The sequence below is a fragment of the Meles meles genome, chromosome 1 (genome assembly GCF_922984935.1).
Source record: "Meles meles chromosome 1, mMelMel3.1 paternal haplotype, whole genome shotgun sequence".
In the NCBI taxonomy this organism is placed as follows: Eukaryota; Metazoa; Chordata; class Mammalia; order Carnivora; family Mustelidae; genus Meles; species Meles meles.
This window is the reverse complement of record NC_060066.1, coordinates 112,454,453-112,477,217: the sequence shown is the minus strand read 5'-3', so window position 1 is coordinate 112,477,217 and position 22,765 is coordinate 112,454,453. Positions and strand designations below refer to the sequence as shown.

Here is a 22,765-nt window from a genome sequence, read left to right as displayed (position 1 = left end):
CTCTCTCTCTCGTAAATAAATAAAATCTTAAAAAAAAATTCTTTTAGATTGAGACCCTAGCATCAGTATACCTTAAAAACACTGATTTTTCTCATGTACAGCAGGGTTAAAGAACACTAGATTAAAAAACAAAACAAAACAAAACAAAACATTGCATTTAGGGACCTGGGCGGATCAGTTGGTTAAGCCTCGGACTCTTGATTTTGGCTCAGGTCACGATCTCAGGGTTGCAAGATCGAGCCCCACATTGGGCTCCACACTGTGCTTGAAGCCTGCTTAAGACACTCTCTTCCTCACCCTTTCCCCGTCCCCCCAGCTAGCACATGCACACACACACACACACACACACACTCTCTCTCTCTCTCTCCTTCTAAAAAAAAAAGAAAGAAAGAAAGAAAAAAGAACTATTGCATTTATAAACAATTCTGAGAGACGTTTGTGTTCTGTCATTCCAACCAAGACATGTGGCGGGGGTGGGGGGTGCAGTTTGGTGCTATAGAAACTTTTAAATCAGAGAACTGTCATATTTAGATCTTTGCTTTAGAATTGTAAGTGTGACAACCAAATGGGAGATGGGGTTAGGTGGGTTGAGTGAAGACACAGGGCATCATTGAGAAGCTACTCAGGGTCAGAAGCAATGATGGCCTGCCTGACTTTGGGCAGTGGTAGTGGGGAAGGTGAAGAAGGGAAGCATTTGAGAATTTCTAAAGTAGAATTGATAGGACTGGCTGATCAAAAGGGAGGAAACAAGAGTTACTCTTAAATTTCTAGGTCATCATGGCAGGAATAATAATATCATTAACTGAGATAGATAATATGGTAGGAGAAGCAGGTATCAGGGAAATGAATTACTCCAGTTTGGGACATCCGAAAGGAGGTGACTTGTAGAACCATCTCTGATGTTAAGTTTTTCTGAGCCATAGGAAAGAGAAAACATTCAGAAGCAAATCTTCTGAATGTGCTGTATGATTTTTACTCTTTTATTTGATGTAGGTTAATATTAAAATCTATTTACATTTCTTGTATATGCATCAGTTAATATTACAATAAGGTAGATGTAGACGACAAGGTCAAGGATTTTTGCAAAGATTTGTTAATGCCTTTTTTTTTTTTTTTTTTTTTTTTGCTTTTGGAGGCATTCATTTCTCCCCTTTATGGACAATAACCCTATATTTCTTTTAGAGAATTACCTTTTTCCCATTGTTTATTAAAGGAAAGGTCAATTAAGATATTCTAACTATATGATGCTGACGAGACCCAGACTAGGACAATTTGACTCTCTTCATAAGATTGCGTCTTCAGTGAAGCCACATAAAGTGGAAAAATGGTTAGAACCAGGTATTCTCTGGGTCCTTATTGTTTCTTCTGCCCTTTCTGAGCCTATTCTTTTGAGTCTTCAACCCTCCCTTTGATTCTGTGGGACTTCCCTTCCAGTAATCTTTTTTAAAGGAAAAACAAAACAAACAAACAAACAAAAAAAACAGGGCACCTGGGTGGCTCACTCAGTTTAGCATCTGCCTATGGCTCAGATCATGACACAGCCCCTCGTGGGGCTCCCTGATCAGTGGGGAGCCTGCTTCTCCCTCTCCCTCTCCCTCTGCTGCTCCCCCTGCTTATGCCCTCTGTCTCTCTCTATGTCTCTGTCAAATGAATAAATAAAAAATCTTTTAAAAAATAAATTTAATTTATCCAAAGTTGGCCTATTCATCTTTTCAAAAAGTATGTATGGAATTCCAGGAATAATTTTGGATTTTGGAAGAGAATGAAGAACAAGATTACCAGATAAAGGCTCCACCCTCACAAGCTTAAGTCTAATGAAGTTGTAGGAATGGTGAGGAGATACATAGTAAACAAGTGAATATAGATACAACGAAGTGATTTCTCATGTTCATAAGCTTTACAAGGAAAATTTAAAAAAATCATTAATTGGTGAGGGATCGAGCAAGTGGTAAGAGAACTGCCATTGTGGACCCCTAGGTCCAAAGAAGCTGGGGGTGTTTGAGGAACACAAGGAAGACCAGAGCAGCAGAAGCATGTTGAACAGAGGGAGAGTGGCAGGGGATGAGGGCAAGAGGTGGGCTGAGATCTTGTAGGCCATGGTAGGAAGGTGGTTTTATTCAAAGGACATTGGGAAAGCATCGCAGGGTTTGAAGCATAAGCATAATGTGATCTGGAAAATATTTAAAAATACCCCTGTGCTATCATAGAAGAGACTTTAGGAGTCCCAGAGCGGAAGCAAAGGAGGCTGCTTTGAAGATTGTTGCAGGAAGGAGACCAGATATGAGATAGTGGTGATTCATATTGTGGTGGTAGCAGTCAGGCTGGCAAGAAGTGAATGGAGTCAAAATAAGTTTTGGAAGTAGAGCCAACAGAATTCGATGGTGTATTGGATGAGGGGAATGAAGTTTAAAAAGGAGGTATTGCAGAGTACCTGGGTGGCTCAGTTGGTTAAGTGTCTGCCTTCTGCTCAGGTCATGATCTCAGGGTCCTGCCTACATTGGGCTCCCTGCTCAGTGGGAAGCCTGCTTCTCCCACCCCTCTGCTTGTTGCCCCCACCCCCAACTTGTGCTCTCTTTCTGTGTCAAATAAATGGATAAAACTTTGAAAAAAATCTCTAACAATTTTTTTTAAAAAGGAGATATCACAGTCTTTTAAAAAAGAATAATTTAAACCTAAAATTGCTCTAACAATTTTTTTTTATGTTGATGAAAGAAAAGATTAATTTTCCCTCACAGTGTCAGGAATTAGTTCAGGGATAGGCACGCACTAGACTCAAACAGGATTTTTGAGGGCCTCCTGAAAGACACAGCCTCTCTTCTAATACATGAGAGCCTCAGAGAGAATGTAGGGTCTCCTGGCAGGTAATTCACTACCTTGCAGATGCTGAAAATAAAATCAGAACAGAAAACGATGGAGGGGCGCCTGGGTGGCTCAGTGGGTTAAGCCTCTGCCTTCAGCTCAGGTCATGATCTCGGGGTCCTGGGATCGAGCCCCGCATCGGGCTCTCTGTGCTCAGCGGGGAGCCTGCTTCCCCCTCTCCCTCTGCCGGCCTCTCTACCTACTTGTGATCTCTGTCTGTCAAATAAATAAATAAAATCTTAAAAAAAAGAAAAGAAAACAATGGAGATGGAGGAAGACGACTTCACTGTTGGAGTCTCTGGATTAAGCTGTATTTGAAACCTCTGGTTGAAGTTTTTTGCTTAATCTTAATTGAAGTCTTCCCCCCACTTGTCATGGGAGTGGCAGTGGTTAGGTGATGCGGGACAGGGATGGAGTTCTCTTCAACAACGAATGGTAGAAAAAATACCTTCACAGAGGATTGCGTATGAGGAACAGATGGAGAGCCTCATAAATAAAGGGGATTTATACTAGATCTCACAGGAGTTCCGAACAGAATTCTGTGAGTTAGATTTTGATCACCAACATTCATGGCAGCTGCAGTATCATTGTTATGATTATTGTGTGTATAATTTACGTCACTAATAATTTTTATCAAGCACTTGCTACATGCCAAGCCATATCTGAAGTAATTTATAAGCATAATCTCATTTAGTTCTCAGTACAACTCTGTGAGAAAGATATTATTATTATCCCCGTTTTTTAAAGAAAGGTTAAATACTGTGACACCATGACACAGTGAGAAAATGGTAGAAGGGCTGCTTAACTAGGTGCTCAATGTATGTTTCATTTGCATTGCTGTAATTATTTTTGTCCATCTTGCTTTTAAAATGTCTATTTTCAATGACCCTAGATTTTCTTTTCCTTCAAAAACAAACCAAAACAATAACAAAAAGCCTTTGCTAGAGCTTTGACAAAAATGGTCTGGTCTCCAAATTAGCCTAAGTGTAAAATGTCATCTGTTTTGATATAATAAGCTCCATTATTAACATTTGACCTTGTGAGGATTTGCTTTCTAATTCATATGATATAAGTCCTGAAAGCAAGGAGAAATGAAGGACCTGTTTAAAACAAAAAGGAGCATACCTGGACGTGACTGAAAATCTATCAAAAAAGCATCAGAGTTCCATATTCAGGTTAATAAAAATGGGTGAATTGTAGATTTCAAAGGAGAATCTGGGACACTGTTCAAATAACAAAGACTTAAAGCAAACTGGGCTCCCTGCCCAGAACAATAGGCACATGGATTCACAGAATGAATGGGGGGGGGCATTTTGTCCACCGTGTGTGTGCTCATTGTGCACTCACATTCAACTGTACAACATTAGCTCACAGAAAGTGGAACCAATAAAAGAAATGTCAACATGAACCAGTGACTTTTGTGTACAAACAGAAACAGGACCATATTTTAGCATCCTTCTTGTCTCTATAATGTTCAAATCTATATAGCATCTTTTTGCCTCCTTGCTATGTAAATCTTGACTTTGGAATCTCCAACTGCAACTCAAATGTACAGCTTTATATAATCTCACCAAGAAAGGTTTTCATGGGGCACCTGGGTGGCTCAGCCAGTTAAGTGTCTCTCTGTATTAGGCTCAGGTCATGACCTAGGCGTCTTGGGATCCAGCACCTGCATAGGGCTCCCTGCTCAGCGGAAAGTGTGCCTCTTCCTTTGCTCCTCTCTGCCCCCTACCCCTGCTGCGTGCTCTCTCTCTCTCTCTCCAATAAAATAAAGTAAAATAAAATTAAATAGAAAGGTTTTTATGAATTGCATCTATCTTCTAAAAGAAAAAATAATACTTAGTCATAATTAAAAGCACATTCTGGAAAGAGAATGCTTAGGCAACGTATTATACAGAATGGTCTTATAAAACTATTATTTATTGCTCCCTTAATTTTCACCATAAATCTAGGTCCTACTGTGAAGCCTTAAATAAGTGCTCCAAGAATAATAGCTTCTTTGTGAATGGGAGGGCTGGGTCTCTAACTCTGTAGCATCACCTTGGATTGAGGGTAAGTTTAGGAGTCTGTGTATCAGTTGTCCATTGCTGTGTAGCAAATTACCTCAAAACTTAGTGGCTGTGATGGTGAATTGTATGTGTCAACTTGACTGTCACTTCCTGGGATGCCCAGATATTTGGTGAAACATTATTCCTGGGTGAGTTGGTGAGGTATTTCCAGAAGAGATTAGCAATTGAAATTGGCAGACTGAGTAAGGCAGATTGCCTTCTCCACTGTAAATGGGCACCATCCAATCCCTTGAGGGCCTAAATAGAACAAAAAGAAGGAGGTAGGGAGAATTTGCTCCCCCTACCTGTGTGCAGGAGCGGGCACCCTGGGTTTTATACCATGGGCACCCTGGTTCTGAGAACAGCATCAGTTTTCCTGGGTCTTCAGCTTCTAGACAGCAGATAATGGGATTTCCCAGGCTCCACTTTGCATGACCCAATCCCTTATAGTAAATCTGTTTCCAATACCAAGAGTGTGATTACCAGGGATCAGTAGGGGCTACCCTAGAGAGTGCCTACCACATTCTGCATCCATTATAGAAACTCCTGGAAATTAGAGGAACACCAGGATTTATTCCTTTCCTTCCTTCCTTTTGTAATGAGGCCTATTACAAATCAAGCACAAAAGAAGAAAGGATGGATGGAACCAGAGCTGAGGCCAAGGACTATGCCAAGCTATTTCCATCTGTATCCACAGTACAAAAAACATCAGACTCTGCTTGCTCAGTCAGCCCTCCAAGCATCCCTGGAAGACATTGCCAGCAAGGACTGGTTCTGGCTATCTTCTTGGATGGCTTAAGGGTTGAGGAGGTCAATGTCTGGACAATGTAACCTGTTTGCAGCACAAGAGGTACACTGGTTGGAAAGCTCTGCCTTAGATAAACTATTGGGAAACCACCTTGTATTTTTGAAATTTATTTTTTTTAATTTTTCTATTTTTAAAGATTTTATTTATTTGAGAGAGAGAGAAAGTGAGAGAGAGAGAGCATGAGCTGATGGGGGTGGCAGAGGGAGAAGCAGGCTCCCCACCGAGTGGAATCCTGATGTGGGGCTCCATCCCAGGACCCTGAGATCATGACCTGAGTCAAAGGCAGATGCTTAACTGACTGAGTCATCCGGGCACCCCAGGAGACCGCCTTGTATATGTAGTTTATAGTGATGGTTCCCAACCACTATTTGTTTATCAAAGTTGGCTCAAGAAAAGATCCTAACTGGTGTACACATTGTCTCTCCTATGTATTACCATGTAGCAGTACTTCCCACCGAATTAGAGTATGTTTCTAATATAAATCAGCAAAACTGGTCTCATCCTACTCAGAGATTAATAGAGCCAGAAACTGGGGGCATATATGCCTTTAAAATAACTATTAATAATGTTGCTTATGTTATTAATAAAATTAATAACTCTGGATTTTTAAATTCAAAGCTTCCATAATTATTTTTCAGTATTGCATCATTTCACTTTTGAAGTAATACTTAAACTTTTATACTTTGAAGGATTGACAGAATTGCCACCAATAAAACATATAAGGAGGGTTTTCACTCCAAATTACACCTAGAAAACTTGCCTGCATTTGAAGGTGAGTGTTCCATAGTAACACAAATCTAAGTAGCACACTCTACTTGTATCACAGATGGTAGGCTCATCTGATATTATGGTACCCATGTAAACACAAGTTCAGGGATGCAAGAAACCACATGAAGTCAGCATTCAGCTATTGGGTTTTCTAAAACCGAAGCCAGCTGCTAGATTTTGGCTCACTGGCAATGCTGAACGTTGGTGCATCTCTCAATTTTTTACCCTCTTTTTACTTTTCTAGTTTGACACAGAGGCTAGTTTTTCTCGGCCTTCACTTTAGCTCTTCAGTGGCTGCAACTTTTTTTCTCTCTTCCTTGTTTCAGGGAAATCTTAAAAGCCTTTTGTGTCTTTTAAGACTTTTGTGTATCTTACCTCCCTTCTGTCTCAGCTGGCCCCCAGGACATCCTTTCCCTGTCTTCTCAGGACTTGGTCTGTTCTCATCTCCCAGGCAGAAATTGGATGTCATGGAAGACCAGGATGGGGGCCCAGTTCCTGAAAATAAAGATGTCAGAAACTGAGGTAGACACCTGGGGCTCTGCTTTCAACTGGACTGGGTCCTTACAACAGTACACTGGGTTATACTTCAGTAAGAGAACACGGGATGCTGAGTCTGGCCTGAGGTGAAGGGAGCCTGGCAAATGGGTCAGCTCTTCAGGCTGAGGTTCTGAGCTGTGATTCCCCTGTCCTGTCCAGAGGGTAGATTAACAAAAAGGTAGCACAAAGGACTCAAGGTTCGAAAGGCGGACTGGTACTGTGAGACAGATTTAGGTACAGAGGCAGAAGGCAGGCCTTGGGTGCCCCACCCCTGGGAACCAGGCAAGTCCTGAAGGGATATGCAAATGCCTGGGGCCTGCGGACATCCAGGCAGGTAACATAAATGAATGCAGCAGGTCAGGTGTAAGACCATAGGGGATTGTGTTGGTGACTGTGAGTACCTGGAGCAGGGGTGACCCATCTAAGGGCCAACCTACATCTGTGAGCACAATTCTGTAAGAATTGCCAGCAAGGGGGTTCTGCCAGCAAGGGGGACTTCTAGATAGTTTGCACTAGCACAAGGTCAGGTTCATGGTCTTGTGGCTAGGCAGCTCTTGCCAAAGGAGAGGCTCCTGTCTGATGAAATCTCCTAAGCAGCTGAATACAGTAGAACCTGCATGCAGGATATAGGATGGCTACTTTGATTTCCAGAGCCAAGTGTTGCCCAAGTCATGGGAAGGCTAATGGTGAAGTGGATTTCACCTTTGAGTTGAATGGGTTGGTGCTACAAATTGAGAGTTAGGGCTCAGGGTTTTCTTCAAAGGGCAGGTTCTTGAAAATTCGCATTCTGGTGTAATTGCCTTAGTAGCGATTCGTAAGATAAATTGTTCTTTTTACCCTCTCCCACCATCTCCCCTTCCCACCCTGTTCCAGCATCTTCCCAGTGCCCTATAAATCACAGGAACTTGCCTCTGAGCCTTGCAGCTGCTTGGGAAGGAGTTTGGGAGGAGACTGGATAGTCAATTTTGTCTTGTGGTATTTTCAACGTGCTACCTGATATGTGGCAGTTCATGATATATAGATAGCCATTGCCAACAAGGTCAGCAGAACGCCGCACTAGAGAATACCAGTGGACACATCTAAGGATTTGGCTCTTGTCACATCATCTGGGATGAACAGCCAGGGCCCCGACCAGAGGGCAAGTAAGGCACTCACTCCCAAGGTCTTGCAAGTGCAGAGACAGATCCTGCCTTTACTTAAAATTTTGATATTTCGTTCATCATGGATTTTTCACAATAATTTTGTTTTCAAAAATATTGCCATAAGATGGGCACCTGGGTGGCTCAGTGGGTTAGGCCTCTACCTCCAGCTCAGGGTCCTGGGATCAAGCCCCGCATGGGGCTCTCTGCTCAGTGGGGAGCCTGCTTCCTCCTCTCTCTCTCTGCCTGCCTCTCTGCCTACTTGTGATCTCTGTCTGTCAAATAAATAAATAAAATCTTAAAAAAAATATTGCCATAAGATATCAGTTATTTTGATTACTGAATCTTTGGTGTCCCTCAAATTTTGCACCACAGCTAAGGTGGCGCCCTTCTCCCCATACCTGAGGTCCAGTCTTGAACACCTTCACAGTTGAATCAAAAGCTTGATGGAGCACCTGGGTGACTCAGTCTGTTAAGCATCTGAATCTTGATTTCAGCTCAGGTCATGATCTCAGAGTCCTGGATCAAGCCCTGTTGTTGTTGGGCTCTGTGCTCAGCAGGGAGTCTGCTTGAGATTCCCTCCCTCTCTCTCTCTGCCCCTTCCTTCACTCCTGGTCTCTTCATCTCCTTCTAAAATAAAATAATCTTAAAAAAAAAAAAAAGCTTGAATCAGCACCAAGATCATCTGGCCTTGATTTTTCCCTCTATCTCCCGAGAACTTACCAAAGCCAATAAATATAGGATGCAATTATTCTTCTCTGTATATCACAACTTCCACTTTAGAACCAGCTAGTATTTCTGGGTCTGTTGCTGTATCACAAACCTAGCCTAAAATGGGGATACTTCCATCTCATAAAAGATTATTTTAGTTAAAATGAATCATAGTGGTTGAACTACGCAAGTGTGGGACTTTGTGAGGGTGAAAGACTATTGAAGTATGCTAATTTTTTTTTGTCTAGGATTGCCAGATGTTTGATATTGAAATCCACAGCTCAGTATTTCGGCTTCTTATACGCTGAAATAGAAATTAAGACAAAAGTGAATACACACATGTGGAGCTTTTCTCATTAAATTTTTTCCTTGGTTGTGTGAGTCTTTCTGAGGCTACATGTCAGTATGCATGAATCCTTGCCAGCTGGAAGATAGGACAAAACAGCTGTTCAAAACTGGCAAGAAATTGGCTTCCAGTAATTCTAAGTGTAGGAAAGGGGATTTATCTTTCTTGTATATTTACCTTTGTCCTGGGAGCGATTACTTTGATGAGCCCCATTAGTTGTGCAGATTTGAGCCAGAAATCTACCAGGGATAGTTCTTGATATTAGTTAAGTAATTCAGTGCAAATACTTCAGATTCTATTTAATAGTGACAAAAGTGGACCTGGGAAGGTGATGTATTCTTTTACATAATCACAATAATTTAATAATTTCAATTATTCATAGGCAATGCACACTGAAATATAGGGGTCTGCATCTTACTTTCAAATGGTTCATCAATAATTGTGTGTGTGTGTAGAGAGAGAGAGGGAAAGAAATGTGGCAAAATGTTAGTGACTGGTGAATCAACTGAAGAATTTACAGGACTTCATTGTGCTATTTTTGCAGCTTTTTCATATGTATAAAATTTTTACATTTTTGGGACTCCTGGGTGGCTCAGTCGGTTAAGCGTCTGCCTTCAGCTCAGGTCATAATCCCAGGGTTCTGGGATTGAGCCCCACAGGGAGCCTGCTTCTTCCTCTGCCTGCCACTTCCCCTGCTTGTGCTCTCTTTCTCTCTCTGACAAATAAATAAGTAAAATCTTTAAAAATAAATAAAATAAAATTTTTACATTTTTTCAAGATGGCAAGTTTTAAAAACTGATTTATGTTCTAAATAAACAAATATATATACATATATATAAATGAAAATATATATACATATATATGAAGCATAACACTGAATTTTTTAAACTTTATGTATAATATCTATATATTTTGGGTCCAATCTGTAGAGGGAACAGAATATCAGGGATTCTCAGTGTCTGCCAGAATTTTAAATCCAGAGAAATCCATCTTGGTCGATCTGAGGACAAGCTAGTAAGTGGCACGATACAAGAAACAAAAGCAGAGACCATAGCTGGCTGGCGGCCTTCTCCTAAGCAATATGTTTTCTAATTCAGAATCTAACCCAAGCTCTAAGCCAGGATCATGAACTGTGTTTAGTTATCATCTCTATGCGTCTTTGGAAAGGCGTGGATTTCCTGAAACATGCTCCCTGGCCTTGGACTGGAAGTGCTTGTCCCTTTGCTGGAAAATGACTCAAGTTTTAGTGACGGTGCAGTTGTCATGAGTGCCTTCAAAGCTATTTGTCAATTTATTCCAATACTGTTTCTGGTTCCAAAAATTTATTTATTAACCTTCACATCAATCACTTTAATTTTTAAGGCCCAGTATCTATGTTCAAAGCAAGGAGAGTTATCCATGTAATTTCACACACGTCCCTCCTCACTGTTCCAATCCCCTTCCTAGAAATTTGCATACCACAGCTCTTGCATGATTCCCCCTCCCCCAGCATCAGATACACATAAATAGTGGGTGTTGAAAGAATGAGGGGGTTTGTAGGAGTAAATTACCACCAGCTGTCTGAGGGCTGGGTCATAATTTCTTTCCTTGTGGTTTTTGTTACAGCTGACAGACAAGGCTAACTAATGACGGAGACAGATCTGAATAAACACACACACACACACACTCACACACACACACACACACACAGTCCTCAAGACAGGGGAAGAAGGTTGGGAGACAAAGGAAAGAATACACAATGGAGGAAATAGCCACTTTCCCCCCCTAGTTCTCCAGCCAGGGAGTGAAGGAAGCAGCTTATCCAGCTTCCTTGTCAGTGCTTTGGTCTCATACGATAAATCAGAGAGCTGAGAAATGGAAAATCTGGGTCACTGGCCTAGCCCTAGAGTGCAATTTGGAGCAGAACTGAAATTAAAATTCACAACTCCAATGGGGGGTTGGAATCCTGCCTGGTATGCAAACATTAATAAAAAAACAGCTATGATTTATTGAATGCTTAAAATGTGCTGGGCAATGAATTAAACACTTGTCATATATTACCTCACTCCATTCTCACAACTACCCTATTAGGTAGTTATTATCATTAACCTTATTTTACAAACGAGGAAGCTAAAACACGGAGTTTGACTTGTCAAAATCACAGGGCTAGAAACTGATGGGGAAGGGGAGATTTTCAAATCTCCTTGATTCTAGAGTTAGGAATCTAAAGTTGTGATGCCTGTCAGTGACAGGCTTTTCCAGATGAAGCAGCCAGTCAGGGGAGGCTGAAACTATTTCTTCTACCAGTGAAAATTTATTTTTTTAAAAATATTTATTTATTTGAGAGAGAGAGAGGGCTCATGTGCAAGTATGAGGGAGGGGAGGGGCAGACTGAGAGGGAGAAGCAGGCTCCCCACTGAGTAGGGAGCTGGACGAGGGACTCTCCATCAAGGGACCCTGAGATCATGACCTGAGCTAAAGGCAGACGCTTATCTGACTTAGCCACCCAGGTGCTCCTACCCGTGAAAATTTAAATTTTTAAATAAAAGCACTGTATTTTGCAATCCTAATGTATGATAAAGTTTTGAATTACTAGCATCCTTCAGGACTTGACTCAGATGCTACCAATCTTATGAAACCTTCTCTAATCAGATTTAATTAATCACACTTTAAGTTTCTCTTTGTACCGTTACTATAGCACTTTGGACAACCTGATTTTGTATTATTGTTTGATCAATGCCTGCCTAACTTCCCACACTAGATTTTAAACACATAGCACAATGCCTAACATGTGCTCTGTTTTACTGCGGTGCCTTCATATATAGAATAGTGTCTGACACACAGTGGTTCTCAGTGTTGGTTTTTTTTTTTTTTTTGAATGAATGAATAATGTATCAGAATTATTGTGCACATTTTAAGGTATTGCTCTAATTGTCGGTTTCTGCATAACGAGGTACTTCAGAACTTCATGGCTTACAACAACAACTGTTTTATTATTCCTTGTGATTTTGTGGGTTGGGAATTTGAATAAGTCTCTGCTGAGCAATTTATCTGTACCTTGTGGCGTGGACTGGGTCATTTGGTGGTATTTGGCTGAAAGCTGCTCTGGGAGCCCCAGAACAACATCACTTACTTCTGGCATAGAATGTGCGTGATGCCTGCTGCCTTCACGGGTGCTGCTGGGTGATGTCGCATGTGTGGTCTTGGGGCTCCACCTCAGGGTAGTCAGACTTCTTTCATGGCTGCTCAGGATCTCAAGAGTTACAGGTAGAAGCTGCAAGACTTATTACCCCACCTCAGAATTGACGGCCTAGCACCGCATTCTCTTGGTCAAGCCATTCACTAAAACCATCCCAGACTGAAGGGGAGGAGAATTAGACCCCACCTTGTAATGGAAGAAGTAGCAAAGAATTTTCCACTACCCTTAATATACCACAGTCCTGCACCTTTTGGTCACGAATGTTACCACATGCATAACTCCTTCCCTCCCGAAATTCCCCAAAGTTTCATAACATTTACTGGAGCAGCTGAGAAATCCAGAATCTTACCATGTAAATCAAGTACAGGAGATGAGGCTCCTAGGGTATAGCTCCTTGAGTTCGGTTCTTTTGTATCTGAAGACCTCTTGGCCTGTCTTCTGGGGTTTTGGTTTCAATTCTTTGAGTTATTCTTCTTTTTCCATAAGAAAAAGTCCTTGTTTGCTGTTGGGCGACTTTCTCAACTTGTTTACTCTCGTTGGCAGGTTAAGGGTTCATTCTGTCCTGTCTTAATCCCTTTCAGTCCATGCTGGTACAATTTGCGTAAAAAACATCGAAGTCATCTTTTTTTTTTTTTTAAGATTTTATTTTTTATTTATTTGACAGAGAGAGATCACAAGTAGATAGAGAGGCAGGCAGAGAGAGAGAGAGAGGGAAGCAGGCTCCCTGCTGAGCAGAGAGCCCGATGTGGGACTCGATCCCAGGACCCCGAGATCATGAACTGAGCCGAAGGCAGCGGCTTAACCCACTGAGCCACCCAGGCGCCCCTCGAAGGCATCTTTTGAACTAATTATAATCAACTCCTCTAGACAAAAGCTATGCCCACATTTCATTCCGGAACAAGCTCTGCTCTACCTTGGGCATCTCTGAGGCTGCTGTGAGACAAAGGGCCCTTCAGATTCTTAGATGCTTCTTTGTCTAGTAGAGAGGCACACCCTCAAAATTCTTACACAAAAAAGGCCTTTTTGTGTAACTGAAATGATACATGAGGCACCTTAAATATTTTGAGGTATTAGCCATGGGTCTAACAGTGACATCTTGGATTTGATTTTTTGCCCTGAAACTACTTGTTAATTTGAAAACTTTTGCTATCTGGAGAGATTTGGATAAGAGGCAGCTTAATTTTTGAATGTAGCAAGTCCTGACTCTATATTTCCCCTAAAGTCTGCTTAAAAACTGCAGTCCCCCCCCCAACCCAGCTTTTTCTATCTATACCTTGTCATATGTGGTTACAAAAAGCCAGTTAGCACTTTTGAAATTCTGTTTAGAAATTTCCTTGGCCAGATCCACCCATCCATTAGGGATATTTTCTTTTTTCCACATTCCCACAGGTGGCTAAATTTCTGCCATGACATAACACAGGCCATTTTTTTTTTTAAGCCCCTAATATTTTCTTCACTGTCCGCAGTCTCCGTAGTAGGTCCCTCAGTGCCCTTCCAGCTTTCACTAACTGTCTCCATAAGGCCTTTCCAGGTTCTGCTGTATCCAGGTCTCAAAATCATTGCCACTTGTTTTAGGTTTTTGTTATAGCTATACCCCACTTACAGGGACCAAACTGTCTCGGTTAACTACTGCCCCTTAGTAAACTACTCCAAAACTTATGGCTCAACACAAGAAAATCACATTTTTATATCTCATGATTTGGGGGTCAGTAATCCTAGCATGACTCAGCAGGGCAAATCTACTCCATATAGCCAGAGCCACGGCTGCTCAGTTAGGACCAGTAGATGATGGGACTGATCTCGAAGCTCCAACACTTCATTCACATGCTTGGCACCTTTATGGTAACTGCCAGGTGGCGGGTTCAGTTAGGCATCTGCCTCTCTCTGTGTAGGCTCGGGGCTTCTCTCCACAGGGTTTTGAAAGAAGATGACATCTATTTCCATTCTGACCTCAGTTTTTATTTTCTAATTGGTTGGGCTCTTCTTACCAGCTTCTCTCTCTCTTTTTAAAAAGATTTTATTTATTTATTTGTCAGAGAGAGAACAAGAGAGCATAAGCAAGGGAAGCGTGGCAGGCAGAGGGAGAGGAGGAAGCCCAATGCAGGACTCCATCCCACAACTCTGGGATCATGACCTGAGCCAAAGGCAGGCACTTAACTGACTGAGCCACCCAGGTATCCCCAGGCATATCTTAACTCAGTTAAAAGACCCTGCAGGTGGGACACCTACAAGGCTTCTTAATGACTTAACCTTGCAAGTTCCAGAACATCTCTTACGACTATACTCTATCAGTCAAGTAAATCTTCAAGGCAGACCCAAATTAAAAGGGAGGAGAATTAGATCCCATCTCTCAATGGAAGAAGAAGGAAAGAATTCCTGGCCATCGTTAAGTGCCACAGACACTCTTATCCTTGATACTGGAATGATTCCTCTCTGTCTGGAAAGGACATTTAAAAACAAACAAATAAATCCCCAAGGTTAGAGAGATGGATGTGGAGTGATAAGGGACAGAGGGGACATCTGTTGACTGACCAAGTCAGCTGAATCAACTGCAATGATCACTGGAGTGAAAGAGTCACAGACAGAGGGTCCTCTTACCTAAGTCTCAGTAACTGCTGGGTGTCAGAATTTGGGGAGCAGTGTGCATAGTGAGTGGGTGGGTGTGATGTTCTGGAGCAAAGCTGTTTTACATTTCAGCTTTGTGAAGGTAGGCAGTATATTCACCTCCCTGGGCTCCATGTTAGTCATTTACAAAATAGAGGTAACTAGAGCCCAGCTCGTCAGGTTTGGGGGAAGATGAAAGGAGTCAGTAGCTATAGCATTCTTAGAATCTGGAGAAAGTATGTTAGCCATGTTTATGCGATCCATAGTCTTCGGTAACTCAAAATGGAAGTAAGAAATGTGTCAAGGTAGGCAAGGCTACAGTGCAGTTATTAACTAATTTCCAAATCTCAGTAACTTAATAGAACAAAAATGTATTTCTTGGTCAGTCCACATGTTCAGTTTGGGCCAGTAGGAACACTTGGATCATCAGAGTCACTCAGAGACCCAAGTGGATGAAAGCTTCTTCTTGACACCTATTAACCTTCAAAGATCCAAACAACAGTGGAAACTGGCAATTGCTGATTATGTGCTGACTCTTAAAAACTTCTACATTCTGCTTAGAAGTGGACACATGAGATTTCCTTTCACATTTCAGTGACCAAAGCAAGTTACATTTCATTGACCAAAAGCCACACCTAACTTTAAATGGGATGGGGAAGGGTGAAGTGACCATTCATGTACCAGGAGAAAAGTTGAGCAAAAAGCCAGAAAGCACAGCATACAGGGACTGGGAGATTGTAAACTCCATTGTTGTTCTATAGCTACTCACCTTCCTGCAGTCTGTGGGCAGAGTGCACTTTTCTGCACCAATGACTTTGGATTTGGCCATGTAACTTACTTTGAGGAATGAAATACCACAGAAAGGGCAATGTCCCTGTTCTGAGTGCAAACTTTAAGAGTCTGTGCCAACTCTCCTACACTCCTGCAACCTACCATGAGAAGAATGTTCCCCAGGTAGCCACTGCTTCTTCGTGTGGGTCCTGAAATGAGAGCTACTTGGAATAGTCTTGAACCCATGCTCAACCAATCCATCCCTGAAGTCCAGATCCTTGAGTAAGGAGTGGATGTTTGCGGTAAGATACTGAGATTTAGGAGTTCTTTGTTAAACAGCATCGTTGCAACAAAAAGACGACTAATACGATGACAACACAACAGGATTTTAGAATGACTAGCTACTAGAGATAATGGTTTGCAAGAAAGCCTATGAAAGGGGCTCTTGGGGGCTCAGTCAATTAAGTGTCTGACTCTTGATCTCAGCTCAGGTCTTGATCTCAGGGTCATGAGTTCAAGGACTGTGTTGGGCTCCACTCTGGGCATGGAGCCTACTTAAAAAAAAAAAAAAAAAGAAAGAAAGAAAGCCTATGAAATAGGATTTTACTAGTTAGTATTCTAAGAAATATAAAGTAAAATGAGATTATGTTTAATTATTTATATACCATATAGATAAGCATAGATACATATATATATAAAACTTAAATAATTTCTTACCTATTAAAGAGAACAACTATTAAATAATTTCTTCTTACCTATTAAAGAGAACAGTTAAAGTGATAAATCCTAGTGTTACTCAGGCTGTGTAAAATGATAAATTTGGAAAGTCCTTTCTTTTTAAAGATTTTACTTTATTTTTTAAAAATGTATTTATTTATTTTAGAGAGAGGGAAAGAGAGAGCAGGGGGGAGGGGCAGAGGGAGAGGGAGAGAATCCTAAGCAGACTCCCCACCAAGCACGGGGAGTTGGTGGGGAGTCTGTCCTACAACCCTGAGATCATGACCCAAGCCAAAACCCAGAGTCAGAAGTTCAACCAACTGAGCCACCCCAGGAGCCCCAAAGATTTTATTTTTAAGTAATTTCTACACCCAATGCAGGGCTTGAACTTACAACCCCAAGATTAAGAGTTATACACTCGACTTACTGAGCCAGCCAGGCATCCCTGGAAAGTACTTTTATCCTCACATTCCTATGTCTTAAGAAGTTATCCTAGAGAAACAATTCAAAAGAATAAAATAATGGAGGCATTGTTTATGAGTCTAATATTAGAAACAGTGTAACTATTTCTTTTTTTTTTTTTAAGATTTTATTTATTTATTTGACAGAGAGATCACAAGTAGGCAGAGAGGCAGGCGGGGGGCGGGGGTGGGGAAGTAGGCTCCCAGCTGAGTAGAGAGCCTGATGCGGGACTTGATCCCAGGACCCTGAGACCATGACCTGAGCCGAAGGCAGAGGCTTAACCCACTGAGCCACCCAGGTGGCCCAGTGTAACTATTTCTAGTAGAAATAGTTACTGTTAACAGTAACAAAATATTATTAAGTAAACTATAGTTTTATTGATACTATATAGTATTATACAATATTAGGATAATAAATACATAAACACTCTAACAACACGGACAGATATCTAATAATGAGTAAAGGAGGGCATAAACTTATGTCTAGGCTGTAATTATAATTATAGAAATAGATACATAATATGTGCAGATAATGAGGAGATGGAGTGTAGAGAAATTTAAAGTTGTGTTGGCAGAGTGGGTATATGGGTGATTTTTTTTTACAATCTAACACAAAAACTTTGTTCTTTTGACAATAAACATAATCCAGAAAACAACAATGAAATCCCTTTACAAGAATATACTCTTGGGTGTGTAAGAAAGAGTCGGTATTTTGGGTTAAAAGATACATTTTAAAGAGACCGGAAAGAAATTTCAACAAATGTTTAACATTGATTGTCTCTGGGTATTATGGGTAGTTTACTTTCTATATACTTCTTTTTGTATTTTTCAACTGTTTACAAAGAATGTACTATGCTTTGTAAAAATGTTATTTAAAATAAACTGCCGTATTTTCTTGCCTCACCTCTGAGACCCCATAGTTCATCCAGTTAATGCTATCACTTCTTGGACGCAGCATATGTCTTGCTGTAAATACAGTTCCTCTCCAGACTCAGTAGCCCGTAATTTGATTTGAGACAATACTAAATATAGCACCAACTTTGGTATGAAGGATGGAAATCTGACTCTCCTAACCCTTTTTTGCTTGTTGTGTTTGCAGCACTAGATCCTTTTCAAGACGAGTGGCCTGTAAGCCTTGTCACGGGTCAAACTGAGCCTTAAAATGTTTCCTGGAAACATGCAAGCTCAGGAACAGTGTGGCCTTAGGTCCAAGCTTAGTGCTGGGGTTCGGGAATTCTAGATTAGGGGCCCATTAGACGGTTCCTCTGAACCCACAGATGTTTTATTATTATCCTGCCCTCCCCACCCCTATTCTGTGCTGATAACTAGAGGAAATAATCCAAAACATAGTAAGGTCAATGATAGCTCCAAGAATATGGGTTCCCCACAGTTTTGCCCATTCTCAGGCATGCTGGGCCCTTCCCGAGTTAGTCCTAGGTATCCTAGGATACCTAAAAGAATCAATTCTCCGTAGAGACATCTTGTTGGCTTTATTTTCAGAAATTTAGAGAGTAACTACCCGGGGTCACACCATGGAGAAGATAACCTGTATCAGAGCCTTAGCAGAGACTTTGAGCTTTTTGGGATCTCAAATCTATCATTTGTGAAATAAGTATAACTAAACCAACATTGCCACATGTGGGCACTATAAAGCTTTCTGCAAATTAAAAAAGGTCATTGGTAACACAAATAATAACGGTGATCATGTCACTTAATAAAAAGGTTTTATTTTAGAGCTAAGAAGGGGCTCGGGGCTGTAAGCACTTTAATTATAGCATGTCTGCCTTGTTTAAACCTCATCACATAAATAGATGGTACAGAGTCTCAGGCAGTGCCGTCATCAAAGGGCCCTTTTCCATGATCTTAGAATAATTAAGGAGGAGATTCTAGTCCTGTCGGCTACTGTCTTGAAGCTTTTCTAGAGTTCTGGGAAGTTCAGGAACCCTCTGCCCTCCTCTGAAGCTAAAGCCCAATTGCCTCTGTGCTTGGGAGACTCAAGGTAGAACAGTATAAAACCAGGGGCTGATCGAGATGGAGGCAGCTAATGAGGCTGCAAGGTTCCGTTAGGATGCTGCTTCCCTTTCTGAGGAAGGTTCCTGTCCCCCAATCAATGCTGAGACTGGCGTGTCAGATCTCTAGGAAAATATCATCATGGCCGATGACCATCTAGAGCTGGGCATCTGCCTTAAGCCAGGACTGCACCTCCGACCCTCCCAGAGCCCAGCTCTGGTTCCGGGTTTACCTGTGGGTGGGGTCGCGCAGGCACACAAGAGGATCTTCGCTCCAAATTCTAACGACAGTTAGTTGTTTTTTGTTTTGTTTTGTTCTGTTTTTACAGCGCCCTCAGTGGGACAGGGGAGGAACAGAGGCGCTCGGTTCAGCGCCCTGGGAGCCCTCTGCCCTTCCGCCACCATCACCGCGGCGGGGAGGCGTGTCACCTGGGCTGGCTGGGCCCCCAGCACACTGGCTGCCGGGAGCCCCGCCTCCGCTCGCGGTTGACAGCTCAGCTGGCGCGGAGCAACTCGTGCCAGCCAGTAGTGTCTCAGCCTGGGAGCGTGTGCGCGCCCCGCCGTGCCGCCTCGGGCCCCAGTTCCCCAAAGAGCTCCAGGCGCCGCTCCGCTCCGCGTCCCGCTTCCTACCGAGAACAGTCCCTCCCTTGTTGCCCGTTGCCCCGTTAGCTGGAGGGAGGTTCGGCCACGTCAAATCGGTCTTCTCAAAACACAGGGAGCCGAGCCCTCTCTTCGCCAACACAGAAAGAAGGAGCTGGGGAGGGGAAAGCTGCCGCTCTTTGCACTGGAGATTCGTGGGCAAGGGTTCTCATTTTCCCAGGCTGCTTCCACTCCCGGGTGAGGAGAGCCCTGACAGTGAGGGAAGCGCCTGGAAAATGGAGCAGACGTGGACGAGGTAGGTGAGCTGCTGCTTTCTCCCTGCATTCTGGGTACGCTCCCCCCCCCCCCCCCCGCCCCGCGCCCGCGACCCCGCGACCTTAAGGAGAGGTCGCCCCTCACCTAGGGGCCTTGGCTATCTTCTCTTTTTTATAAAAATACCTTTCTAATTCCAACTTCTCTTGATCCTTCCGCACATGTTCTGTTCTCCGGCGTTTTCCTTGCTGAATGCGTCTCCCTTCCACCTAGTCTTGATAGTAAAAATACCCAGTGGGCCTTACCTGGAAGTTTTTGTAGAAATGGTTCTCTGTCTTTTCGCTGTTCCACAGATGAGAGAGATTGGCGTAAGTCATTCTTCAGAGATACCTAGGATTTCAGATACCTTGAAAAATATCAGATTCCTCCTCCTCACCCTGCCACGTTTTCCTTAGCCTCATCCTCCACCAGTCACACAAAAGGCAAAGCCCTGAGTGAGCAGAGCCCAGCATTGCTCATCTCCAGAGTCTCCAGTTGGAGTGACTTGGAAGAGGGAAGAAGGAAGAAAGAGACCAGGGTGCTCTTCATTGCCCAGGCTTTGTTGAGACCCCGGTGGCAGTGAGGTTTTAGGTCATATTTTGGAGATACCCAGTGGAATTGTGTTTTCTCCTTCCCCTACTCCTTCCCCCTCAGTGCACGTTAAAACAGCCCCATTCAGGGATAAAAGAGAATGTGTTAGGACAAAGACTTCATTTTTGTCAGTGGGAGGGTGGATGGAGAGGCTGGATTCCTGAGGTGTCTCCATAATCGATATCGCTCCATCTCCAGGATTTAGCTTTGGAGATTGGAGTGAGGCCAAATGTGTGTTGACTCCTGAGAGAGAAAGCAGACCATACAGACACAGAAGGGAAATTAGGCCGTGTGAAAAAGATCTGAGGGACTTCAGCTAATTGTTCAACAGGAGTGATCTATATCGTGTCGGTTTTTAAAAAATGGAAGCTTTGGGTGTGTTGGTAGGCACATGCTATATAGATTTACAAATAGTGATTCTACTTTTTGCTCTTTTCTGCTCTTCTGAGGCCTCTCCTACAGGGCAATGCTCTGTTGTGGGCATCACTAGATAGAGGTGTGCAATCAATAGATAGCAGGGGACTGAAAACCACACCTTGAGGGGGGTGACTGAAGGATCTGCGGTTCTTTAGTCTGAGGAAGTGAAGACGGGGCTGGGGTGGTGGTGGATATGGTGGTTTCCTTCAAATATTTGGAGAGCAATTGGAGGGAGTGGGACTGGATGGATTTGGAATCCCTTAGGAGGACAGAATAATACATTATGGAGGAGGCAAGTTATGGCTTTGTGTAAGGGAAAGCTTTCTTTCTTTCTTTTTTATTTTTTAATATTTTTACTTATTTATTTGACAGAGAGAAAGAGAGATCACAAGTAGGCAGAGCAGCAGGCAGAGAGAGAGAGGGAAGCAGGCTCCCCGCTGAGCAGAGAGTCCAATGTGGGACTTGATCCCAGGACCTGAGACCATGACCTTAGCTGAAGGCAGAGGCTTAACCCACTGAGCCACCCAGGTACCCCAGGGAAAAACTTTCTAACAAGTGACCTAGCTGGTACTAAATAGATTCCGGTCCCTGACATTGTTTGAGCAGAGGTAGATGACCACTTGACGGTAACAAGAGTGAGCGGTGTTGTTCACTGTATCTTAAAAAAAAAAAAAGATTAATTTTTTTTCTGAACTGTATATGTAGATGTGTATTTAGACTTCAGATAAATTCAGAAATAATTTAGAAAACCACAAATAATATGTTTATAGTTCTATTAATGTCACAAACTGAGTATATCCATATTTTAGACATTCAGATCAAAAAGGGCATAACCAGCACTCCTGAAGCCCTCATGACCCAAGAATAACTATTATCCTAATTTCTCACACCATAGATCAGTTTTGCCTGGATTTGACCCCTTATGTCAGCGAAATTATCCACTGTGTACTCTTGTATATCTGGCTTCTTTCATTCCATCTGATGCTTGTGGGATTCTCCCATATTGTTGTGTGTAGTTATAGTCCATTCATTCTTGCTTCTGTGTGGGATTCTATTGTATGTAAATATATCAAATTTATTTATCCAGTCGATTGTTAATGAGCATTTAGGCAATTTCTGATTTGGAGCTATTACAAATAGGTTGCTATCTATGAACATTCTTGGGCATGTCTTTTGGTGAACATATGTACATATTGCTGTTGGGGAAATGCGTAGATGTAGAATTTCTGAGTAATAGGAAATGCATGTTCAGCTTCAGTAGATACTGCCAAATAGTTTTCTAAAGTGGTTATAAAGAGGATAGACAATGGACTGAGATACAGTGAAAAAGTGCTCCACATCACTAGTCATCAGGGAAATGCAAATTAGAACCACAGTGCCATACACTGTATACCTACTGGAATAACCGAAATGAAAAAGACAGAAAATACCAAATGTTGGTGAGGTGGAAGAATCAGGATGTTCTTTTTTTTTTTTTTTTTTTGGTTTTTGGATTTTTTGCTCTTACAGTGAGAAATGTATTTACATTACAACCAGGCGTACTCCCATGTATAAATGAAACAAGATTATCACCTTACTGTGTGTTTTGTACTCTGATCTTTTCTGTCCTGCTCCTTTTCTTCAAAAAAGAGAAAATGCTAGTGTAACTCAATTTACTTCACCACCTAGTGGATCATAGATGGAAAAATCCTATAATCATGTATCATAACCGATGTCTCAGATGTTTCCTAACGCACAGTTAAGATCGGTTCCTAACCATTTATTTTAAATGTGAGAGCCCAGTACAGGCAAAGCACTGTGCTAAATGCTAAGGGTGAAGCAGTGAATGAGACTGGGCTTCTGCCTTCAAACATTGTACTTTCTCATTGCCTATAAATCTAAGAGAGGCTAAAGCAGACATATGCGTGAGA

At 42.2% G+C, this 22,765-nt stretch overlaps 1 protein-coding gene across 10 annotated transcripts in view; it reads left to right on the top strand.

Moving 5' to 3' along the window:
• LOC123944152 (phosphodiesterase 4D interacting protein) overlaps positions 1 to 22,765 on the top strand; it is a 235,459-nt gene that overhangs the window by 30,159 nt on the left and 182,535 nt on the right. The window contains exon 1 of one of the 10 annotated variants that reach the window (XM_046009083.1): positions 19,512 to 19,851. The exons of the other annotated variants lie outside the window; for them this stretch is intronic. Coding sequence (XP_045865039.1) covers positions 19,832 to 19,851 — 20 coding nt within the window. The 5' untranslated portion in view covers positions 19,512 to 19,831. Of the gene's footprint in view, positions 1 to 19,511; positions 19,852 to 22,765 lie in introns of those variants that run through there. 10 annotated transcript variants of the gene reach the window in all.